The sequence below is a fragment of the Colletotrichum abscissum genome (assembly GCF_030869225.1).
Source record: "Colletotrichum abscissum strain IMI 504890 chromosome Unknown Scaffold_11.1, whole genome shotgun sequence".
In the NCBI taxonomy this organism is placed as follows: Eukaryota; Fungi; Ascomycota; class Sordariomycetes; order Glomerellales; family Glomerellaceae; genus Colletotrichum; species Colletotrichum abscissum.
The window spans coordinates 1269095-1288436 of record NW_026849999.1 but is presented as its reverse complement, the minus strand read 5'-3'; the positions used below and the strand labels follow the sequence as shown (position 1 = coordinate 1288436).

Genomic DNA, 19342 nt, shown 5'->3' with positions numbered 1-19342 from the left:
AGCACGGCTTAAGCGGAGTTATGCTATCAGATCATAGTATCTTGAGCCAATGATCGATCAACAGGCCAAGTTGGGGAGGGTGGTGTAATACCGGCTCCTTCTTGATAGGTATGAGGGGGGAAGAAGAAGGATGGATGGCCAGGGTGAAGGCCGCATTCACTGCGGCCCTAGAGGCTAGGAGACTAGGATCATTCTGCGTTCACCTTGGTTCCAACGCTCCTAGGATGCCTGCACTGCTGTATGTGGGGTTGCGTGTCCTTGAGCTCGGAGCAAACCACCTCTTTGAGGGTGAGGCTCTGCTAGGAGGCTCACCCTTTGGGCCGAGGAGTTCTCGGGGAGGATCGCATCCCCCAGATCCAGGCGCCTTCGACTCTCTCTCAGACTAATTTTGCTATGCAGAGGTGGTTCGCCTGGCAGGGCAGAGGAGGGGGAGGGTGTGACCGCTGCCCTGACTCGAGAACTCCTGCAACGGGTGTCCCTGGATGCCTTATTTTCTGCACAATAACTAATGCCCTTTTGCTGTCGACCATTTGGGATACATCAGATCTCATTCTTCTCATCGTTGAAAGCATTTTTTAAGGTTTTGAACGGTGGTGTGTGGTGGTAGAATGCCAAAAAAAAAAAAAAAAACCGCTGACCAGAGTCCTGGGTGAAGAGTGAGATGACTATGCGGGTGCAACACCACGAGTTGTTGTCTCTCTTTTCTGACATGTTCAGCGTCAGACCGTAATCACACGATCCTGAAGCCAGGTTAGGGAACAGCTTCTCATTCAGCAACTAACTAGTACCTCCAGGCTCTACGATCATCGACCGTCGACGACGACGACGACCACAGCTTCAAAGCTTATGTCTCCCCTCGCTCTCCTCCTCCGCCTCCCTAGCCCTCTTCGCCTCCTTCTCCTCCCTCAACACCTCCTCGCGACCCCTCACCTCGACCTTGCGCGGACCGTCCCTCGTAAACTTGACCAACACAACCCTCTCCCAATCGCCTCCGCGGCCCGACCCCTTGAGCTCGGGACCAGGCTTGTCAAGCCCGAGCACGATACGATTATCCCCCTCGCGAATGAACAAGTTTTGCGGGCTCATCACCTTGTGCGCCCACGGAATCTCAGACGAAGGCTGCTTCCGACCCGCTTCGGTAACAGCGGTAGGCGCTCTGTGAAGGAAATCCAGCAGGCCCCGCCTCTGCGACGCAAAGTACGCGTCGCCATGGCCCTTGCCGGGCGCCGGGGACGGTGCCGCGGCCTTGCAGAACTTTGAGACCAGGTACAGGAGGTAATACTGCGGCGGGAAGAGGATGATCTCGCCCTTGTCGGCGCGGTAGAGCCAGGTCCACGCGTCGTCGAACTTGGCAGCCGTGTGCTCTACGCCGCCGTCCGGGGTCGGCACGATGATTTCGTTCTCGGCGGCGTCGGCGCCGGTTGAGGCCGAGTGCGGGAGCATGTAAATGTACATTTGCGTTGTGAAGCGCTTGGGCACGTTGGTGGGCGTCACCCATCTGGTGAAGGGAATGAGGCGTCCTGTTTGGAAGCGTGAGTGATACTGAATCTTTTGCGTCGTCTTGCGATGAAAGCGCTTGACGTAATGGTTCGTTACTTACCAACGTCGGGGACGCCGCCCACGCTGTCGACCCATTCGCTAAAGCGCAACTTGCCGCTATGAATCTGCTTGCGAGCCTTCTCTCTTTCCGCCGTGGGAACGTTGACGAGAGTAGACTTGTCATCAGAGCCCTTCCGAGTGGCGAGGAGGATGCCCGTCTCCTCAAAGCACTCACGGATGGCACCTAGCCGATACGCGTGGCCGTCCTCATGCCTTTCACGGGCATCACTTGGCGGGATCTCTCCATCGTGAAATGGATCGAGATTCCCGCCGGGGAATACATGTGCCGATGCGAAGGATGTGGACGTCTTCACCCGGTGCAGCAGAAGGACCTGGTTTGTCGGTGAGAGGAGCAAGATGCTATGGGCCGGGCTGTGTGAGCTGACACCGAGCCTGCATGTCTAATTATGAGCGGAACTCACCTCGCACTGGGCCGAGGCTCCATAACCTCTCTTTCGCGCTTAGGCGGCGATGAAGAAGATGAACGTTGCTGTGACATGATGATGATATTTGATGCGCCCGCTTGTTGTCGGACGGTGCGTGAAACAGGCGTTGCTATGAGTGACGTGTTTGGCTGGAGATCCCTGCTCGAAATGCGCGTCGCAATCGAACGTGAAAATGAGTGCAATGAGAAGCTTGGGTATCGAATTGATTGTTTCAATGAGTTTCTTAATGAAGAGAGTCTACCTGGATAGGATAATGGTGATAACGAAGGCATTGAGAACCTGGTGGTGACAGTCGATCAGCTCGAGTCGAAGGTCATGAGGTGTCTGGGACAAAGATCACCGACCCGGCGGGGGTTGACGTTTTTGCCGAGGTTCGGTGTGCGCCCTGTGACCGCGCCCTGCTGCTAACTCTCATCAACACTTACGACGCCAGACAGTGCGGCCTAACCGCACATGTCATCTTATTCGGGGAATATCATTTCGAACATCAACGTCTCTCAATCGAATTTATCTTGAATGAAGAATAATCATGTGCTATGAAGGTTGTTGACGAGACGGCGACAGGGGATCATCTCAATCAACACCAGGAAGCTTATTGTGACGACCGTGTCTAACCAATGCAAGACTATTCAATGGGTATCGTAAATGCATAACATAGGCGCCGAATCAGTACCGCTTCCGCTCCTTTCCTCTCAAGCTCTCGCGCCACAGACAGCAAACGCTCTTTGACTCACACCACTGCTTCACTTCCGTCGGCGAGACTTCACCGTCATACCCGACCCGGGATAGCTGTCCGGTGTTGAGCCAACCAGCAAGATCTTCAAGCACAATCGGATCATACATTAGCATCATCTCGTGGAAGGACGGGTTCTTGGGGTCTGTCGTTGGAGGCGACGAGGTCACAGCTTCAGTGATACGCGCGAACAAGACTTCCGATCGCTGGCTTTGGGACGCTGCGAGTGACATTTCTGTATCGTCGCCAATTGACACTGCAGCTTCCTCGGGGGCTGGTGAGAAAGTCGGCTCAGGTGAAGAGCATGGCGATGGTGACAAGGAAAGCGGCCCTTCTGATTCCGAATCTGGGATCTCGATGACCTTTGTCACTTTCGTTTTCTTCCGAGGCGGTGATGCCACTGCCGAAGCCGCCTTCCTAGATGTTTTCGGCTCTTTTGATGCGCCAGACGTTGCTTTCGACTTGCCCTTCTTACTGGCCGTCGAGGGAGTAGCTGTCGTCGACTCGGCATTCTTCCTCGGTCGACCACGGCCTCGTTTGGGAGAAGGTGGTGGCGGCTGAGCGGACGGTGGCGGCTCACTGGAAGGCATTTCAACTTCAGCTTCAGCTTCAACTAGGCTGGTCTTCCGCGGGCGACCACGCGGCCTCTTGGGAGAAACGGTGGTTGCTGGTTTCTGTGACTTGGCAGCAGCTTGCGCCGGGGACGTGGTCGTGATGGGGCGGTTCGTGGGAAGCGATGAAAGGGCAGTCCTTTGCTTGCCCACCCAGCACTGGTCTAGAAGTGCAAGCATGGCTTGCCTTCGCTTGACTGGTTTGAATCCGTATGACGAAATCTCTCGCGCAAGTTGGTTGTCAGTGTAGAGACTAAAGTCTGGTTTCGCTATCTCTGGGGCCGTATCCTCCGTCGCTACAGGCTTGGACGCCTTAGAGGCTTGTACTGGCGGTGACTCCAGTGGTGGCAGAGTGCTAGCTTTTTCCACATGGTTTGGTCCAGAACCAGAAGAGACCAACAGCACTTCGACTGACTGAGATGTGATTTCAACTGACCTAGGAGGCGGCGAAGAGGGTAATGCTTGTTTCTGAGTCTGAGGCTTGCCATCCTTATCGGTCTCTTTTCCCAGAAGATCGTCAATATCTGGAAAGGACATGTCCGACAACATGTGAGCCGGTAATGGCGCATTTACTTTCTCTTGTGTAGAAACAATAGGATGTGGCGGCAAGTCGATTGCCATGTCTCCTGCCAGGAGGTCTTCGATATCCGGGAAAGAGACATCTGACGGCATATGAGGTGGCGGGGCCGCCATTGTTTGATCGATTCCAGTATAACCAAAAGGATTGAGGCCATCTGCAACGTGCGGTGCTGTTTGTGGAGTTTCGGCAAGATTGATGACTTCCAAATCCAGCAGCCTGCCATCCTCATCTCTCGCGCCTACGTCCCAAAGCTTTTGCTTGGGTTCTGGTTCAACTTCGTCGCTGTTGATCGGAGTCACGAAATGATCTTCTCTCTTTGAATTTGATGCCTGCAGCGCAGACTGGAGATCCTTGAGGAAAGTAGGCGAGTGTTCACGTGCCAGCTGGCTCGAAGTCCCGAAAACATAATCTTGCTTCGCAGCTTGTCTGAGGGCTGCAGTTGGTGACAACAGAATGGGTTCAGGTGGAGGAGCCTTTTTTGGTTTCTTTGCTTTGGATGTTCTCTTCTTTCCTTTAGGTTTGGCAGTCTCTTCTCCGTCCTCGACACTCTCGACTGGAGCCGCAGACGGCTGCTCCTGTTCTGTAGCATCTGGAACCGCATAGGCTGCCGTGGCCAGTTCGGTGATTGTACGTGGCTTCTTCCTCGGTGCTTTTACTTTCAAGGGCCCCTTCTGAGGTGGCCCCATTTTTGACGATTCGTTGATGGGCACTGTCTCGATCAACTTCCTCTTCTTCAACACCGGTCTGTCGCCATCGGACGGCTCAGCCGAGGGTCTCTTCAATTCCTCGTCCGGCCGACCAAACTTTTCGAAAAGATTGTCAAATGTTTCCTTCGACGCGGCACGCCCTGGGCTTTTCACAGTCGAGGATAGGAGGTCGATGGCCTGGGAAGATTTCGATCCTGAAGTCATGCCATTGTCGGCTGGCGGCGGCGTCCAGTCCACACGACGTCTTAATGCCGTCTCGAGCTCCAATGGCTCATTGGCATCCTGCTCTGTTTCTGGTGGTGGTAAAGGTGAATCCTCTTTGCCTTCAGACTTGGGCTTCGCAAAGTGGCGACTCTGAACACCACTCTTCTTTGTTGCTGCCTTGGGCTTTGCAGTCTTGGGTTTTTTCTCAGACTTTGCAGCTGGTTTCTTGGGGTTCGCATACTTCTTCCCTGGTGGACTGGCAGACGCATCTTTGATCGGTTTGGAGGGTGAAGGCGGTTGGAACGCCTTTTTCTCAAGAACTTTGACGCCCCTCTTGCGTTTCGGTCTGGGTACGTTCGCAATGGATATCACTGTGACCTCCTCCTCTTCTTGTGGTCGATGTGGCGCAGGTTCATCTCTACATGGCGTCGTCAAGTCAATCGCAGGTTGTTCCCGGCGAAGGAAGCTCGAAGGATTGGCGAAGTGATGGCTCGCATGTGTTGGTGTGGAATTGGCAGCTATGGGGCTTCGTATGGGTGGCTGCTTGGGGAATTGAGACTTGATCTGGTCAAGGGATGGCAAGATCGGTGAAGAGGAGAGTTTATAGGCGTCATGACGGGTGCTTCGAAACGGCGACCCCATCGTGAATCTCGGCAAACCCGTCGTGATGCGCAAAGCGCATGGTTTTGATGCGACTCGCAGCAGATTGAACGGTTCGTGGGTGTGCCGGCGAGAGAAAACAATCGCTTGTGTTATACAGATGACGGAGGCATCAGTTGTTCCCTTGCGAAGTCAGACGGACCGGTGGAGGGAGAGAGGGGCGTATTCGAGTGGCGGTGGCAGTTTAGATGGAATTCACGCCGTCGACTTTGAACATCAACAAAGCACCCGCCAACGCGCAGCAGCAGCAGTAGGAAGCGTGGAGTGGAGGGGCCCGAGTTCCAGGCCTAGACGGTTGTGGGTACGTACCGTAAGGTATCTGCAGCAGGGGTCAGAAGGAGCACCCTGGTCATCGAAGCACAGACCGTTCTTTCCATTTTGGCGATGACAAGTTTCTTATCTTATCTTCAGTATGAGGTAAGCAGACGTCGCTAGATCCACGTGATCTCAACCCTTTCCTGCCGCTTCGGCCCGCCCACACGAAATTTCGAAAAAAGAAGGCAGTCAGTCTACCACAGCTCTCCCGCATCTCGACCCCGCGAACGACAACATCCACGCAAACCACCACCTACTTGCTTCTAGTCAACCCCGAACGCAAGCCGCAGCAATGGAGAACGACAAGGGCGAGATCGTCGATCTGTGAGAAATCCCCCTCCCCATACCGAACCATCCCACGAAATGCCCGCGCGAGACGAAATCGAGAGGAGGAAGCTTTCGCGGGAAAAGCCCGACTACACCAAAAATTCGATATCGAGAGTCCCATGCTAACCTCTTGTTTTTTCCTCGTCGAATAGCTACGTTCCGCGCAAGTGCAGCGCCACCAACCGCATCATCAAGGCCAAGGACCACGCCTCCGTCCAGATCTCCGTCGCCAAGGTTGACGAGAACGGCCGCGCCGTCCCCGGCGAGAACCACGTCTACGCCCTCTCCGGTTTCGTTCGTGCGATGGGCGAGAGCGACGATGCCTTCAACCGTCTGGCCCAGCGCGATGGCCTCGTCAAGGCTGTCTGGTCCGGCCAGCGCTAAATGCTGAAAGGATGCGACCTCGGGGGGGAAGGATGGTACGTCGGGAGTTTTATTGTACGGCTCGCAAAAGGGCTGTTTACAACAGTCGGACGGTTGCGCTGACTTGTCAAAAGGGTCTAGTCGTTCGGTCTGGTCGGTCGACATCATGGATCTAGAGTTGGTTGCATGGTATATCGCCAATTCGAGGCGTCCGGCTCTCTGCGGAGAGGAAAATGGCATAGGAATGGTTCACGACTACCCAACAAAATGAGATTTTCCGCGTTCGAGATCAAGACAAACTACCACAAAAGTCCCCAGTGACCACTCGCCCTCACCCCCTTCGCTCCCGATGCAATATCTTTGCTCCTCTCCCACGCCCCGGCTAGCGAAGGATTCTCGTGCCACCCTTGATGGTCTCCCATGGTCGAGGATTCTGGGGCTACTATGATAGCCTCCGTGCCGCAGATTGATGCAGGCCTTGAAAAAGCCGTGGCCGTTAAGGTGTTCGTCATGGTACAGATACGGGTCTCACATGTCTAGGCGCAGCTGCCAGACTGTCAATACGAATATGATTCCATCTCCAAGTTTTCCGCTGCAAATCCCTCCGAGACTGTGTATTGTGGCCTTGAGAGAGACGACTGACTTAGTATTGTATCCGATAGCTGCGACTTAGCGGACGCCCGTCCTAAGGATCTATGATTGAGTCACAATGTCCAGGTTCCGCTGACGAAATAAGTAGGGGACGAGCTATCGAGGATGACAAAGCTATAGATGCTCCGATCTACCTAGAGGGTTTTCCGTGTCTGATACCCACAGTGACAGACAGCCTGGGGATACAGCCACCCGGCCGGCTGCCCAGTCGCATCTCCAGCTTTATGTGGGCAATCTCGGGCTACGTTCTACTACGCTTCACAGTTCAATTTCGATTCTCAGAATCAACATGGTCTCATAATTGTCGCTCTAAACAGATTCTTGTCTATAGTCATCTTTAAAACAGGTCCCGCTCTAAAACATCTTATAATACATAACGGAAGTTGGGGTTCTGTCCACATGTTAGTTATCAAAGTCTCTTGCGGGTCACAGAAGCTCGGGAAACTCACCTCCTTGTCAGTCAAATCAACTCCCTCATCATCGTGCTCGGCATCAGGCGAGATACCAGCAGCCGCCGCAGCAGCATCTCTCTGCTTGTTGCGGCGAATGAGCAGCATCCGCAACCCAACAGCAATAGCCACCTGCGAAGCCGAGCACGCGAGGATAAGCTTGCACCCAGTCGCGTACAACGGCGCCTCCTTGGCCAAAAACGCATGAGGCCCAATAATGTTACCCACGCAGTACGCCGTGAAGACAATGGCCGAGGCCGTGATACGCTTGGTGTATCCTCCGAGGTTCGTTGCCGGCATCTGCAGGGCCAGGACCAGGGAAGCGACGTAGCAGCCAATCATGTAGTAGCCAAACAGGACGCCGACCTTGTAGTGCGTTCTATCCAGCTTCCAGATCATGCAGCAGCCGATAATGGTGGGGATGAGCCACACCGCCATGACGGTCGTGCGCTGGTTACGGAACTTGGATGCAGTGTAGGCACCCGTGAGAATCCAAAAGACCTGGAAGGCGCCCTGCGGGATTCCCAGCGCCGTGGTCAACAGCGGGTCAGTGACGAGCCCCTTGATGATGAGCTTGCCAAAGTTGGCCACGCCGCCGTTAATGACCTCGTTGAGCAGGACGAAGAGCGTCAGCAGCCAGACCTGGGGGTCGAGGCAGGCCTCCTTGACTTGGTACCACTTGATGGTCTTGTTAAGGACGCCCGTCTTTGCGAGACGCGCGCGGCCGACGAGGAGGGCTCGCTCCTCGAGGGAGAATCTCTTGGCGCTCAAGATGCTGTCTGGGAGGAAGACGAGGAGCAGGCCGCCCCATACAACGGTGATGCCGCCGCAGATGAGGAAGACGGCCTTCCAGACGGGGAAAGAGTCGATTTGGCCGATGCCGTAGCTGAGAACGCCGCCGAGCATACTGCCGACACCGTTGCAGCAGTAGAAGAGTCCTGCTCGCATGGGCTGTTCAGATCGCACGTACCTAAATGCACGCATTAGGACAATGTCAACATAAGGGGGAGCGAGACGTCGAGACTTACCACATGGAAACCATCATCATGAAGCACGTCGTGATGGGCGCCTCGAAAACTCCAAGGAGGAAACGGCACGCTGCAAGTCCCGGGAAGTTGGAGCACGCAGCCGTGATCATCAACACCGAACCCCACGACAGAACACATCCCGCCACCACCTTGCCCATGCGCGTCTTCTGCGCAATGTAGACCCATGGGTACTCGGCAACCAGGTAGGCCAGGTAAAAGATACTCGCGAACCACGAGTACTCGGTCTGCGTGACGCTCGTGCTGGAAAAGAGATCAAAGACGGCGGCGTAGGACAGCGCCTGCTTGTCAATGTACTGCAAGACGTAGGTGCCGGCCAGGAGAGGGAGGATCATGAGGTCAATCTTGCGGACCAGGCGTCGGTTCTTCTCCTTGTCGTTGACGAGCTCGGCAAGATACTCTTCTGTGATATTATTCTCCTGGAGAAAGGCCTCGGACTCGTCGAGGTGCGCGACCTCGCCCGTCGTGAAGGACTTTGTCGGCTCGAGGCCATCCTCGGCGACCTTGATGTCTTTGGACACTTTCTCGGTCATTGTTGTCGATGTAGGCGGGGAACTTCGAAAACAAAGACTTGGACAAGGTGAGAGTGGTGATCCTGAGAAGAAGGAGATTCAAAGATGAAGCCTCCCTACTACTTTTCCAAGGGTTTCCCGTCTCTCTGACAAGAGGGATAACTCCTTTAATGTCTCATTGCCAATTGGTCATTATCTCGACAACCCTGACCACGCCACGCTACCCAGTCCGGGGTAAACAACTAGGTAGATAGGTATGATAACGCGGAGGCCCAGGAGTCCGTCAATGGGACGTCTTATCTGAACCCAGATCCATATAGAACCACATTTTACGGGCGACGTTATCCGCAAGACTGGGAATTCGGCTGGGTACACTAGGAAATAATGGCAGTTGGCTATCGCGGGGAAGTCGTGCCGGGGGGGTCCCATGAGTCGGGGCCCGTCCGATAGCACAAGTCGGACGGGGGCTGATAAGCCGGGAACGGGGGGCATTTGTTGACTCTATTCAACATGTCGAAAGTCGAAAGGGGGAGTCCGGCGCCCAGATCTGCGTCCGAAAGCACGTCTCGCCGAAATCGGCCGTATCGTCCCCGCGGGAAAGCCCCGGTATCAATAGCCTCTTTGAGTCGTTCTCACAATCATTCAACGCCTAATCAAGCCTTTCCCGCCACGGCGCCAAGCACCATTCGATAACTACGGAGTATTACTAGTCAGGTCATTCACTATCCGGACCTTGTCCGAGAAAGTGGGTGTGCTAAAGTCGACTGCAACTCGTCGGGAAGCCGGTACGAGCAACCGTCGATTATCGATAAGAGCTTCGTGGGATGCACCCCGGTTGCGAGTTGTGAACTGCGGGTTGAGACACTTCAACTAAACTCAACTCAATCACTTGTCTTTACACACCATCAAGGCAGAGTCAAAACTCCAAGAGATATTCACAATGGGTTCAACAATCCAAGATGCCCGTCCCTCAGTGAAACTCACCCAGGGAACCGTCATCGGCACAGTCGTGTCAGACAGTCTCCCCCGGCCAGTCGAAGCCTTCAAGGGTATTCCGTATGCGCTCCCGCCGACAGGAGATCGCAGGTTCCGCGCACCGGTCAAAGTCCAACCCTCAACAAAGGAAATCGACGCCTCGAAATGGGGCCCCGTCGCACCGGGCAAGCAACTCTTCCCAGGCGGTCCAGCGTTTGAGTACAGCGAGGACTGCTTAACCGCCAACGTCTTCCGGCCCGTCTCGTCGTCTCGAAATGAGACACTGCTGCCCGTTGCCGTGTACATCCACGGCGGCGCATTCAACAGAGGCACCGCCATGATGCACAACACGGCTTCGTTCCTGGCCAACTCGGGACAGGCTTTTATTGCCGTTTCCTTCAACTATCGAATTGGAGCACTCGGTTTCCTACCATCCACTAAGAGTTTCGAGGAGGGTTCTGTGAATCTCGGTTTGAAAGATCAACTCATTCTCCTCGAGTGGGTTCGCGACAACATCACGGCATTCGGCGGAGACCCCAATAATGTCACCCTCTTTGGCATCTCCGCCGGAGCACACTCTGTAAGTCCTCACAGTGACCTTCCTTTCTACCATGAAAGAGAAGACTCAAGTCTGACAAACAATCCCAGATCGGCCACATCCTCATCAACGACGAAGGCCAATACAACCCACCCCTCTTCCACAAAGTCATCCTCGAGTCCGGCGCCCCAACATCCCGCGCAGTCCGCCCCTACAGCGCCCCCATTCACGAAGCACAGTTCGCAGACTTCCTCGCAGAGACAGGCTGCCCGCCAGACCTCTCCGCCGCCGAGACCTTCGCCTACCTCCGCGCCGCGCCCACCGAGGTCGTCCAAAAGGCCCAAATCGCAGTCTTTGACAAGTATAACCCGTCCCTCCGCTGGGCCTTCCAGCCCGTCGTCGACGGCGACATCATCCCCCGCCCGCCAATGGAATCCTGGCGCCTCAACAACTGGCGCAAAGTCCCCATCATGACGGGCTTCAACCGCAACGAAGGCTCCATCTACATCTCCAAAAAGGTTTCCAAATCTGACGACTTCACCTCCTTCTTTGCCGACCTGCTTCCCCTGCTCTCCAAAGAGGACGTCGAGACCATTGACAAACTCTACCCGGACCCCCTTACCATCCCAACCTCACCCTACAAGGAATCCCTCGACGGCACAGGTGCGCAATACCGCCGCCTCGAAATCGCCTACGGCCAATACGCCTACGTCGCGCCCGTCCGCCAAACAGCCGACCTCGCCTCCCGCGCGGACCCGGCGCTCCCCGTCTACCTCTACCAATGGGGCCTCGAGAGCTCCCTCCTCGACCGCGCGCGCCACGGCGAGAACATGTACTACGAGGCTTGCGAGCCCGCGAAAACAAAAATCTCGCCGACGCAAAAGGAGCTGTGCTTGACGCTGAACGCGTACCTCGCCAGCTTCATCGTGGCGGGCGATCCGAATGCCGTGCGGGGCGAGAGCGCGCCGGAGAGGCCCACGTGGGAGCGGTACGTGGCGGAGGATCCCAAGGCGTTGGTGTTTGCGGAGGAGAATAAGGAGCTTATTGGGGGCGAGGCGGGGGTTCCGGCGCGGTTGTGTGCCGATACTTGGGCGAGGAAGGAGTCGGAGTTTTGGTGGACAAAGGTTGATGTGTCGCAGCAATGAGTGCGTTGTTGAGTAGAAATAAAAAAGTAAAAACCTCGATGATAAATCCTCCATGACCCAGTCTCTCAATTTCCTGGTGTTTATGTATGACCACAACTGTTGAGAGTCTAGGTACTCACGGCACAGAAGCCTCTTACTCAAAGCCGAGACCGATGCTGATACTTTCGCAATCATCAATCTCGCACATATCATTGGACAAGGCCGAGACAATTGATTGAGCTCATGAGTCTTTGTCTACTGAGGCGTGGCTGGAGAGCTGACTCGAAAATTGACACTGGATCAAGACCATTGGGTGGCGCTCGAATACCCTGTAACGCAGACTAGGACCATGCGTCAAGGTCAATCTATAGGTCCATGTGGCATAAATAGATACCGAGTCGGAATATCCGTTGGGGTGCTAGATACTACTGATTCGTAGGCTTCTTCATCGTGTTGCTATCGTGGGAACGGCCTTCCCCTATCTCACTACCTCACCTTGCTGTTATTGAATGTGAACTTTAACGGAAAGTCTCAGCGATGGAGCTTATCAGATATCACCAGGGTCCAGATTAAAGCATGGCTAGATGATTGTCTCAGTCGAATACTTTTTCTCTTCATGCCGGACAGAAAATATCGTACACCTTCATGTTGAGTCCTAAGATTGAGCGCAATTATCGCCACTTTGTACGCATTTGAAAAGCAAGAATAAAAGACCAAGTTAATTCACCAAACAACACCACAACATAATTCCGCGCGGTTTTCTACATAAATCTGTTCAGGCAATTATCTAGCATCTAACTCAGTATTAAAAAATAGTTGTTCTGCGTCCGTTCCTCAAATGACCCCAATGAGGCTGGAGGCCCTTCTCCAGAGCCTCACCACCAACCTCCACCCAACTTCAGCATCACCACTCCGGCAAGATAACACATGCGACCACACCCACTGGAGAACTCGGGATCCCGTCCGCTCTCCCATCGATAAACCAGTGAGGGCCGGAGTAGTAGTCGGGTCGGAGACGACCGGCGAATGCCCGGTGTTGCATGTACTTTTGCCTTTTGCCGTCTTCGGACACTCACGCGTGAACTGAATGACGGTATCTACCAGCTCCCAACTCTGCTAAAGCTCCCAGCAATCTTCATCTCACCCTTGGCCTCCCGACTCGCCTCACTGTATTCAACAAGCTTGAGCGGGCGATACTCGGGCGACCACATCTGCTCCCGGATCCACTCGTCCAAGTCCTCGTCCCCCTCCGGGATCCCCTCCTCCGTCGCCACGCCCTCCTTGACGGCCGCCTTGATCACCGCCCGCGCGACCCTCACACTGACGTCCCTGACGACATCCACACCCGGCAGCAGCGGCGCCGTCTGGTCTTTGAGTGCGGGGCTGAGCGACGCGACGCCCTCCACAGCCGCAACGAGCATCTTGTCCGTCACCAGGCTCGCCCGGCAAAGCACGGAGCCGAGGCCGATGCCCGGGAAGACGACAGAGTTGTTGCACTCTGCGACTTCAATCTCAATCTCCTTACCGCCTTCACCCCAGGGGCCCTTGACCGGTTTGAAAGGGGAACCTGTCGCGACGAGAGCCTTGCCGTCGGTCCATTTGTAGATGTCCTCCGGAACGGCCTCATGGAGACGAGTTGGGTTGGAGAGAGGGAGGATGATGGGCCGCTCAACGCCGTCTGCCATGGCGCGGACGATTTCTTCCGTAAAAGCCTTGGGCTTGGTCGAAGTCCCGATGAGGACATTGGGCTTGACACTCTGAATGACCGAAAGGAGAGACGCGTCCTTGTCCTTCCAGTCTGAAGGGTCCTTGGCGAAGCCCTTTTGGGCGGCGGATACCTCGCTATCTGTGGTCAAGAGACCGGGCTTGTCGATCAACCTGTGTCTCTATTAGCCGGAATGGTGCAGTTTGTAAGATTTGCGGGTATATACGCACCAGATCTGCTTGGAAGCATCCTCCTTACTCATGTTTCCTTCGGCGGCAATGGCGTCTCTGACCTGGTCCGCGATTCCAACACCAGCTGAGCCAGCACCAAAGATGACCAGGCGCAGGTCAGTGAGCTTCTGCTGACTGACGTGTAGAGCAGCCGTGATTGCCGCCAAAGTGACGCATCCCGTTCCCTGCACATCGTCGTTAAAGCACGGGATATGGGGGCGGTATTGATCCAAAATTCTTCTGGCTAGTAATCCATCGCATATTAGCAGGGGCCCCCATCCAAACAGAACCACCATACTTACCATTGGTGAGACCAAAGTCCTCGAAGTGGATGTAAGCGCGAGGATACAGCCTCCTGGCAGCCTTGACGAACTCGTCAACGAAGCGATCATACTTGTGTCCCCGCACACGCTTCTGTCTGAGTCCCAGATACAAACCATCGTTCAAGAGCTCCTCGTTATCAGTGCCGCAGTCGAGCACCACAGGCAGTGTTCGATTGGGATGAACACCAGCGCACAGGGTTGTGAGGACGAGCTTCGCCACGGAGATCAAAACACCACCGACACCCTGGTCTCCGATACCCAGGATCTCTTCTCCATCTGGTGTAGCTAGTCAGCGGATCATTCGGGCATAACAGATTCGGAAGACAAGGTGGCATATGCGGGGACGGGGTACATGCCGGTAACCACAATGTAGTCGATATCCTCTGGTCGCCCCCATTGGGCGAGGTCGTGATAGACTCGATCTACATCATTAATGTTTAGAAAACAGCCGTCAGGTCTTCTGAATAGTCTTGAAAAGTTCTGAATCGCATCTCCCTCGGTTGGCGTGTACACGATGCTGAACATTTCCGGAAGATGCTCTTGTAACAACTATGCACCAGTCTCAGATCGCTTATGCTTCAACATATGGTAACATTCAAATACATACCCGATAGTACAAGACCTCATTCTGCTCCTTCAGCGACGTCAAAAATGTATTCTTGGCCAGGTCATCTTGGCGGCTTTTGTACTGCTCATAGGCGCGGTGCAGCTGCTGTTCGAGGGAGTGAATGCTCTGGGGAAGCAGACCGGTCAGGTTGAACTCGCGGCGCTCGTCATCAGGGAAGGCTGTTCCCTTGTTGAGATAAGGTGTATTGAGCAGCGCGCTGCCCGTGACGGCGCAGCTGATGGGGCCGCTGGTGCTCAGAGGCAGGTGGGAGAACTTGGACTCCTTGCGGTCCTTGGTGGGAGCCATGGTGTGAGATAGACGGGGTAAACGGGAGCGGCGGGTGGTGATGATATTCCGAAGAGGGTTCACGATGATTCTGGGTGGCATCGAATGTCAATGAGCTTAAGTGAAGGTCAAGATGAGTAAAGCGCAGACCTCGAGCTTTGCACAGTCAGGTTTACGAGTGTGTTTAAGTGGGAGTCGAGATGGTCTGATGAGAAGCACATGCAAGCAGCAGAGACGGGAAGTCGTGATAAGATGTCGACGTCGCCGTCCACTTTGGATTTCAATATGTACATTTTCCTTGGCACAGAAACGCTAAAGAACAGCTACGTACCTCACGTTCGGGGAAAAGGGGGGTAACGTGAGGTATCGAGGTATCTTAGAGGAGGAGAGGAAAGAGCGGCTTGATGGCGTTGCCGTCCTGCCGTTTGTGAGCGCTGACTGCCAGGTGACGTCAGGCCGTTCTTTGTGGTGAATGGTGACAGCAACTTGAGTAAGTGCGTGAGGTGGGGGAGGTGCAACTTCAATTGCATGTCGGTGGCCCAAAAGGGTGGAGGAAAACACCGGAGACGACCGGGACTCGGCCGGTGTGAATGTGACCTTTTTGCTCGAATCCATGATTCTTCCCAATGTTAGGAATGCACTGATGAGCTCGTCTTGTTGACTGAGAGGCTTGATTGAGGGCGTGGTGCAGGTACTTTGCTGGGACATTCAGCACTTTGGAGCCATCCAAGTCATTTGGGCAACATGGACGTGGATGGCATGTAGCACTTTGAACCGGCAATGCTCTCAATTCAAATCATGGAAAACAAAAAGTCACAACAAAATCTGTCGGTACGCCTGGAGCCTCGCCCATGTAGGAAAAAAGATGGGCATGGACTATGATGGTCCTGTTTTTCTTGCAGCTCAGCAAAAATCGAGAGGGAAAAAGACGTAAACGCCCCTTCACCCCTCCATTTTTACCGCTCATAAATAGTGTATTTCCAGTCCTCTCCAGAGTGTACCGCAAAACGCGGCACAAGAAGGAGACCCTCGCCGAAGCAAAGACTCGTGAATAATCCAAGTGACTGGGTAGACGCTGCTGTAAGGTAGGTAAGGATGATTAAAGCTATCCTTCCTGTTTCGTTTGGCTTCACACCACTCTCATGCTTTGACGCGATGGACACCGCAACAGAGCACAGGGAGGCAAAACATAATGCCCATTCTCGTAGAAGTTCGAGACCATCCCTGTATGACTCACTTGAGCCGTTTGCTTTTGTTGCGCTGCCTGTCTTTGCAAAATGCGGTGTTCGGCCGGTGAGTTTGATCAAGTGAAGGATACGGAGGGAAGGAAATTTTCTTCTCAAATCTTACGTTGAGCTTTCAGATTATGTAATACGCACCCGTGAGAGAATCCGATGTGGGGACTCGGGGGAGGTGCCGGGCTTGTGAGGCAGCTGGTGCCGGCTGGTGCGTTCCGCGCCCGTGTAAGTCGGTCTTGGTGACCAACTTCAAAGCCATAGACTTCAATACTTTGACTGAAGCAAAATGAGATTCTATTGGCCAATGTATATGATGCTGGTTGCCAAGTATTGTATAGGAGTCATTTCAACAATGTCGGAAGTCAACGCGGTGTCGACAGTGCGACTATCTTAGGTGTCTGAGCTTAGCACGCTCTTCATGAGGCTACAGCGTTGCAAATGAACATATATGTCTATTGGCTTTCTCATCAATGGTTTTATCCGATGACCATCAACCATACGCCACATTGAAGCAGATATTAACGTCGAACTGCTGGTCACCCAAGAACACATTTGGCGTACAATTCAAGCATTCGGCACACAAAGAGGCAAGAACGTGAACACTAGTGGTGCCATTTGTATAATGATAATGATTCTCCAATAATGTTGATGAAGAAAACGGTATACCCGAACACCTAGATAAATTCATACAGTCACTGCTATCCGATGCTGGCTTAGATAAGACCAGCCCGGGCAGCCTCGCCACCACCATCCTGAACGAGTTCGTCCATGCGCCTCTTGCCCTTTCCAATGCCTCCCTCACCAACACCCATTCTTCTGGCAACATACCTCTGTGCCACGACACCCACAGCCAGACTCAACAGCTCTTCGATCCACTCGGCGACCCACTCGCGGGGGTCGACACCACCGCCCTCGACAATTTCACGAATCTCATCCGGGATAGATTGACCCAGAGAGCCCTCCTGGCCATCATCACCGCTGGCAGGAGTCAGCGGGTTGGCGGCGTCCAACCAGCGGATCCACTTGGCCGGGATGGACTGGCTGATGGCCGAGTACTCAATCTCGTGGACGGGGTCGAGGCAGAAGACGGCGAAGCAAACCATCTCATCTGCCTCATCCTGTTCGGCCACGGCCGAAGTCTCCTTCTCCTTCTCCACAGCCGACGTACTGGCAAAGAGACCAGAGTCGGCCGTGGTACCCACAGCCTGGATGGCAAGGAAGAGGTCGGAGCTGCGGACCGGGTTGTCTTCGCTCACCGGCTCAGTCGCACGTAGCCGAGCCTGCTCGACACCGCCGTGGGCTGCGAAGTACTCGCTGGCGTAACCCTCGGCTCCAGCACGGCAGAGCTTGGTGCCCTCGGTCAGACCCTTAATCAGACCCAGGTCACGCGGGGAGTCGGATTGTCTCCACCAAGGACCGTCTTTCCAGCCCGCGCCACTGTCATTGGAGTATCTGCGGCTGTGGGTTTCTTGGCCTCGCTGAATGACCATCAACTCGCCGCCCTCCACCTGGGACATGACGCGGGAGAAAGTGCCGTAGATCAATGGATCGAGGGAAGGGTACCCGACCATATCGTGGGCGATGTGAATGAGGAGTCTCTCGTGAGAGCTAATGGGAGGGGCAATGGTGTGGAGGATATTCGTGAATGTCGGAAGAGCTTGCTGGCGAAGGTTATCTCCTGTAAAGGTAGTGTTAAAACCTACTTGTTCCCTCTATACCAACGCGCGTGGGTTGCGTTTAGGAGATGGCAAAACCAGCTTGTGGACTTACCAAGAGCCCTGAGGCCACCAACGTTTCCACGAACTTGTTCGGCCCATTTCTTGGCTTCCTCGTTCTTCTGAATCTCCTTCACAGCAGCCTCGGCCTGCTTCATGGCGGCAGTGGCCGTGTTGAAGATGCCACCCCACCAACCACCTCCAGCAGCCGCAGCGGGCGCGGCTTCGGGAGAAGCAGCTGATGAGGAGGCAGTGGCAAGCTGTTCAGCAGGCCTCTTCTCGGGTTCTTGCAGGTCGGAGCTTGTGGCACTGGGGGTGAAGCTCGCGCGGAGAGATCGTGCGCTGTCGGTAGACTTGCGGGGGGCAGTCGACTTGTCGTCGGTGGTGGGGGTCGCAGAGCGTTTGGGGATTCCCTTCGCTGCCGTCTCCTTAAGGCGCGGCGTATGCGGACGGGAGGGTTGCTCGAGGTCCTTTTCAAGCTCGGCTAGGATGTCGTTATCGGCCATAGCCTTGGAGGCGGCGGTGGTAGGCTTGGGCTTCTTCTCGAGCGACTTCTTAGGGGGGGCAACATTGTCGCCAATTCCATCAAAAAGGTCGTCAATGTCGTCGCCAGCAGCGGCGGGCTTTGTCTTCTTGGAAGCCATGTTGGGCGATGGGAGGATTGTGGTGTTGGTGATGTTGCGGGGCAGACGTCACTAGCTACAAGGTGCAACACTTTGAGGGCGGTTAGGTAGCTCCAAAAGGGATGCTCGGCAAGCTTAGTCAGGCGGCGCTAGGTATCAGGACACCGTGAAACAACAGCTCAAATGGAAGGAGCAATGATTATAGCGTGGGGTTCCAAGTCCGACGGGCCAGGCCGAAGCGATCAAGGCGATATTGGTGGGTGTAACGGAGAGACACCAGCTCACTGCTCGAATGATGACGGGCGGTTATTGATGTTGACCAAGATGCAGTTGAACATTCACCTCATGTTCTCCGACTGTGAACCAAACGGGGGAGTCTGATGCACCAGCGCAGGCACGCCGCACAGCACCACACACATTGGCGACAGCTGCTGGAGACATGCATCACATTCACCAGGGACGGGACATGCATCAAGCGGAGAGAAGGGATGCGCTAGTCCGTATCCGGAGTGGACGAGAAGCGTGTCATCTCATTGGCCCTGAGTGAACGCCCATCCCCAGTCGGAAATGAAAAAAGCGTGTCTTGTGGGTCCCCGTCTGAAGTCGCCATCTGGCCGGGCTGGGTTCTCTCGTTCTTGGTCTGTCAAGGCTTACAGCGGGCTTTTAGGGGTTTTGATCAGTGGCTATAGGGGTGAGCCTGCTGTAGGTTCGCCCATAGTGACAAGCTGTAGGGAGGTCGGGCCACTAAAGGGATTTCCTCCAGCTCCCATCATAGG

The 19342-nt window shown here is 54.7% G+C and overlaps 8 protein-coding genes across 8 annotated transcripts; 2 read left to right on the top strand and 6 right to left on the bottom strand.

Moving 5' to 3' along the window:
- Positions 1-837: 837 nt before the first annotated feature.
- CABS01_05761 (NUDIX domain-containing protein) lies at positions 838-2317 on the bottom strand (the record flags this gene model as incomplete). The annotated part of the gene is made up of 3 exons (XM_060539129.1): positions 838-1520; positions 1601-1971; positions 2022-2317. The coding sequence occupies 3 exons, from the start codon at positions 2315-2317 to the stop codon at positions 838-840; spliced, it is 1350 nt and encodes a 449-aa protein (XP_060405391.1).
- Positions 2318-2711: 394 nt separating this feature from the next.
- CABS01_05760 (AT hook domain-containing protein) lies at positions 2712-5522 on the bottom strand (the record flags this gene model as incomplete). Its single annotated transcript, XM_060539128.1, has 1 exon — positions 2712-5522. One exon carries the CDS (start codon positions 5520-5522, stop codon positions 2712-2714), a length of 2811 nt encoding a protein of 936 aa, XP_060405390.1.
- Positions 5523-6147: 625 nt separating this feature from the next.
- CABS01_05759 (40S ribosomal protein S21) lies at positions 6148-6566 on the top strand (the record flags this gene model as incomplete). Its single annotated transcript, XM_060539127.1, has 2 exons — positions 6148-6179; positions 6335-6566. 2 exons carry the CDS (start codon positions 6148-6150, stop codon positions 6564-6566), a joined length of 264 nt encoding a protein of 87 aa, XP_060405389.1.
- Positions 6567-7560: 994 nt separating this feature from the next.
- Positions 7561-9224, bottom strand: CABS01_05758 (major facilitator superfamily transporter; the record flags this gene model as incomplete). The annotated part of the gene is made up of 3 exons (XM_060539126.1): positions 7561-7587; positions 7646-8615; positions 8674-9224. The coding sequence occupies 3 exons, from the start codon at positions 9222-9224 to the stop codon at positions 7561-7563; spliced, it is 1548 nt and encodes a 515-aa protein (XP_060405388.1).
- A 919-nt stretch (positions 9225-10143) lies between these two features.
- Positions 10144-11861, top strand: CABS01_05757 (carboxylesterase; the record flags this gene model as incomplete). The annotated part of the gene is made up of 2 exons (XM_060539125.1): positions 10144-10758; positions 10827-11861. 2 exons carry the CDS (start codon positions 10144-10146, stop codon positions 11859-11861), a joined length of 1650 nt encoding a protein of 549 aa, XP_060405387.1.
- A 1076-nt stretch (positions 11862-12937) lies between these two features.
- CABS01_05756 (malic enzyme) lies at positions 12938-15011 on the bottom strand (the record flags this gene model as incomplete). Its single annotated transcript, XM_060539124.1, has 5 exons — positions 12938-13718; positions 13776-14019; positions 14078-14374; positions 14451-14520; positions 14706-15011. 5 exons carry the CDS (start codon positions 15009-15011, stop codon positions 12938-12940), a joined length of 1698 nt encoding a protein of 565 aa, XP_060405386.1.
- Positions 15012-15786: 775 nt separating this feature from the next.
- On the bottom strand, positions 15787-15957 carry CABS01_05755 (uncharacterized protein; the record flags this gene model as incomplete). Its single annotated transcript, XM_060539123.1, has 1 exon — positions 15787-15957. One exon carries the CDS (start codon positions 15955-15957, stop codon positions 15787-15789), a length of 171 nt encoding a protein of 56 aa, XP_060405385.1.
- A 984-nt stretch (positions 15958-16941) lies between these two features.
- On the bottom strand, positions 16942-18587 carry CABS01_05754 (uncharacterized protein; the record flags this gene model as incomplete). The annotated part of the gene is made up of 2 exons (XM_060539122.1): positions 16942-17906; positions 17999-18587. The coding sequence occupies 2 exons, from the start codon at positions 18585-18587 to the stop codon at positions 16942-16944; spliced, it is 1554 nt and encodes a 517-aa protein (XP_060405384.1).
- Between the last annotated feature and the right edge of the window lie 755 nt (positions 18588-19342).